Source organism: Branchiostoma lanceolatum, chromosome 3 (genome assembly GCF_035083965.1).
Source record: "Branchiostoma lanceolatum isolate klBraLanc5 chromosome 3, klBraLanc5.hap2, whole genome shotgun sequence".
Classification (NCBI taxonomy): domain Eukaryota; kingdom Metazoa; phylum Chordata; class Leptocardii; order Amphioxiformes; family Branchiostomatidae; genus Branchiostoma; species Branchiostoma lanceolatum.
In genome coordinates, this window is record NC_089724.1 from 9542433 (window position 1) to 9546661 (window position 4229).

Consider the following 4229-nt stretch of genomic DNA (forward strand, 5'->3'; position numbering starts at 1 on the left):
GCCTCTATGTTTGTTGTTGAGGTTGCACAGTACTAGTCCTGAAAAGAGGATGGAAAGGACGAAAACAATGTGTCTCTGCTTCTGCATGATACTCACCGTTCCTTGCTTCATCTCATGTGGTGTGTTTTTTTTTCTATTACATGCTGATGTGAACAATAGTCACTAGACAGAAAATTACTGTAGCAATCCAGTCCAGTGACCAATCAGTGGTTCACAGGTGCCAAGTGTTCTTGCTTTTGTAAGAGGTAGCGATGGGCACGGTTCTTGGAGGATTGAAGGCCCTGTGTGCTAATGTCTCGGAGCACACTGTCCGGGAGCACATTCCAGGTGATGACTGATGCATGTGTTGTTGTCACACCTATAACGGGTAGGTGATGTTTCCTGTAAATGTGCTTAATGCCTCCAAATATATACATGTACATACAAACAAGGAAGGGGAGTAACATAAACTGCCGTCCGCGGGCGCCGGATCACAATCTCACAAGCGCACTAACCACTAGGCTAAAAGGTCGCGACCCCATAGGCTGAGCAGTTGGTGTGGCGCTATCACTGTTGCATGACAGTCCCTGTTACACATATATAGCCTATCCTAAGAAAGTTTAGCTCGAAAAATGACGAGAGATTCAGAAGTATCTATTTACTAATCCCAACAAGTTTCCCTGAAGACTTGCGTTATATACTCAGTTATCCACCTTGAAACGAAAATTAAGATGGGCGTTGATATTAATGTTCATGCTCATGCGAGTCTAATTTCAAGCAAATGGTTGAAATATGATATCATCATCTGTAAGTGGAAATTCAGCACAAAAAGAAAATAACGCAAATGTAAATGATCTATCTTGAAAAGACACCGTCAAGAAATCCATAGGAGCTGGAATTTATTTCGGTTATGCATTACATGACGATGATCACGTGCACTTTATTTGCAAACACAACTTCTTCGATTCATACGTGTCAAATGTTTTTCTGTCGTAACGAAAATGCTCTACCCTCTATTAGGTCGAAGTGCAAAAGCCGAACCACCTAAGGCAACAAAGGGCACAAAATCCTACGTGTACATGTTTGTCGGCGGGCCACAGTTTCACAACGCCGCCTACCGGGATCAAAACGCCCTACAGACAACCATTGATCCTCTCGTCAAGAGTCTGGATGAAACAGGTTCATATTTGTCTTTTCCGTAATTATCTCCATGAAAAATGGAGATAAAGTTTTTTGTCTGTTTGTCTGTCTGTTTGTCTGTTTGTGTTTCCGCACCACTCCGGTCAGCATAACTCAAGAGCCTCTTGAAGGATTACAATGATATTTGGTATGTGGGCAGGTGTTGTGAAGCCGAAATTCATGGTCGATTTTGGGCGACCTTGGTACTGCAGCAGAACTTCGATTTTTGTATCTTTTGACCTGGACGTGCTGTGGTCTTAATTTTTTGGTGGCAGATAGCTTGTAATGTAATAAAGAAGTGGTGTAGGTTTAGGCCCCCTAGCAGCTTCCTCTGGAACTGCAGGGGCGTTTTTGTGAAAATCTTCTCAGGAGAATAACTGAACAAAGGAACAACGGATTTCCATGATATTTAGTATGCAGGTAGCTTAGATAGAGATATACACAATGAAGTGCAAATTTTGCTAATTGGGACTTAATTTGCATAGCTAATGAGGGAAATCTATATTTGCAGTATTTTCCATTATCAGACTCAAATACATGTAACATATGTAGTTTATGGAAAGTGGATCATCAACAGATACCAATTATGCAAATAGATTCCTAATTATGCTATTAAATTCCTAATTTGCATAATTAATGCAAAACACCATATCTCATCTAATTGGAAAATTATAGCACTGTCAATATGATACTTAATATGCATGTAGCTTAGACAGAGATATACATAATGAAGTGCAAATTATGCTAATCGTGACTTAATTTGCATAGCTAATGAGGAAAATCTATGTTTGCAGTATTTTCCATTATCAGACTCAAATACATGTAACATATGTAGTTTATGGAAAGTTGAGCATCAACAGATATCAATTATGCAAATAAGTTCCTAATTTGAATAATCAATGCAAAAACACCATAATTCATCTAATTTGAACATTATAGGACTGTCAATATTGCAACATGTCTAAGTCAGATAAAGGTGTAAGTCATTTGCATGAATAGAATTGTTCATGGAGATATGAGGTCGTGAAACTCTTGTTTGTAATTCTGTAAACCACATGCCTCAAGTACTTTTTTTTTTCAAATCTTCATAGCTGACAGACATCAATGCTTGAGATAACATAATACATTCTAGTCTATCAGATTTTACCGATTGAAATATGGAATGTTGACACTTGAAAGGGATCTTAACAAATGATGGTACAAACCCTAGGCTGCCCGGTGAATCCTGGTGGAGCTGACTACCGAGGGAACATCTCTGTGACAAAGAGTGGCAAAATCTGTCAGCGATGGGACGTTGACTCTCCACATAATCGTACTTACCGACCAGAGATGCACCCTGAATTGGTGGAAAACTACTGCCGCAACCCAGACGAGCATGAGCCCGGCTTGTGGTGCTACACTACGGACCCTAGCACCCGCTGGGGGTACTGCGTCGACCCCGCTTGCCCTATAGGTATTGTTTTGTGTTGTGTTGTCTTTGACTTGATTTGATTCTTTAGTATAAATATAAACATACAGCCATTGCTTCCCAAACAGCCGAAGACTATTACGAAGGGCTAGGCCTGGCTACTTGACAATATACAATACCATACAAGAGGTTACAAGGCATATATAAACAAATAAGAGCTCAGCTCCTGCCTTGTCTTCTTTTCCTGTCTCCTTTATGTTTTCTCAAATTTCGGTGTATGGTGTAAAGATCATATCTAATTGGATTTTTGGTTTATTACATTTCAGGAATCGCGAAGAAGTGGCGAGCTGACGGCCGGTGCGGTATGGACTTTCCTGCTGCAGAAGCGACTCCTGGCGAATGCAATCCATATAGCAGCCTACCCTGCTGCTCGGCTTTCGGCTGGTGTGGCAATGGTGCTGGCCACTGTTCCTGCCTCACCTGTGTTGACTACGGAGTTAAAGCTTAAAGAATAACTTGTAGAATGTAACTATGGTGGCACCCTAACTGATAACATCACGATATAACCAGTCCAGAAAAGGATGTGTCCAAAACCAATGCCTTATAACAAAGAACTGTACATTAGACATTTGTCTTATTCGCTTTGACAAAGTTTTTTTTTTCAGCCGCGGACAGCGGGCACTGTGCTCCTCCCCCCCTTATGTCTGGATTCCGGCGCGATGGTTTCGTCCAGTAGCCAGAGCCCCTTCCTTTCCTTACAACAAATTCCCCTTTCACCCAGCATTGTATGTGTTGTTTCTAAGGCGTGTCCAAAGTCCAATATTTGTTACGACTTGGCCGTGTTTGAACGCAGCTAAGAGCAAACAGCGAGTCCTTGTGGTGCGGAAACGAGTTACAAGTAGCGCTGTAGAATCCCTCCCACCAACACAGCTTACTGTTTCGAATAAATGAAATCCTGTAATGTTGTTCTGTAGAAGCATACTAGTACAATACAACAAATTCACAATTGCAAGAAAATAAAAATGAAGTAATGTTAAGAATTAAGGACTATGTATTCAATGTAGTTTATCTTCAAATTATATATGAAGAAAAAACTTTTGGTAGTGGTGTCGTTCATACATTCTTCCAACCTGATATATTTTAGTCTAGAAGAACACTTGATGATTAGCCTTTGGGGCATTAGATATCAATGGACACACACGGGACAAAATGATCCAAGTCAAAATGAAGTCCGGCCGGTGTTTTGAATCTCCTTGTTTGCGTTTCAAAAAGATCAAAGATTATGAAATTCCATTTTACGTAAAGCACTTGACTTGTAGGTCACGCTAACGTCAGCATCATTAAGTAATAAAACGTTTACAACTTCTGTAAGTTTGCTGGTCACGTCAGCTAACACGTGACCAGTGCGGAAGCGGAAGCGTTCGACGATTGGTCAGTACCCCTTCCGCCCTTGCACCTGTTGCTCAACATGAGGGCGACGAAACAAGCCCTTCAGTTGGAAACCCACGAGTCGGTAAATGATGTAGACAACAATTCTACCGACTTATACGGAGCTAAATAATAGGGACATATATGGTGAAGTGAACTACTACGAAAGAGGAAAGTGTTGTTGGAGTATGGTTGCGAAAGGACATTTTTGGAAGGGGAAGTGTGAACGTTCTGT

At 41.0% G+C, this 4229-nt stretch overlaps 1 protein-coding gene across 1 annotated transcript; it reads left to right on the top strand.

The window, feature by feature from the left end:
* The first annotated feature begins 848 nt into the window (after window positions 1-848).
* On the top strand, window positions 849-3202 carry LOC136429263 (tyrosine-protein kinase transmembrane receptor Ror2-like). The gene is made up of 3 exons (XM_066419125.1): window positions 849-1158; window positions 2369-2611; window positions 2893-3202. The coding sequence occupies exons 1-3, from the start codon at window positions 981-983 to the stop codon at window positions 3072-3074; spliced, it is 603 nt and encodes a 200-aa protein (XP_066275222.1). The 5' UTR covers window positions 849-980; the 3' UTR covers window positions 3075-3202.
* The last annotated feature ends 1027 nt before the right edge of the window (window positions 3203-4229 follow it).

What these genes read in the sequence shown, in the direction of transcription:
- LOC136429263 (XM_066419125.1), top strand. Translation starts at nt 981, where the DNA reads ATGCTCTACCCTCTATTAGGTCGAAGTGCAAAAGCCGAACCACCTAAG. An exon ending in CAAGAGTCTGGATGAAACAG is followed by an intron (nt 1,159 to 2,368) that starts GTTCATATTTGT and finishes TACAAACCCTAG; the next exon opens with GCTGCCCGGTGAATCCTGGT. An exon ending in CGACCCCGCTTGCCCTATAG is followed by an intron (nt 2,612 to 2,892) that starts GTATTGTTTTGT and finishes ATTACATTTCAG; the next exon opens with GAATCGCGAAGAAGTGGCGA.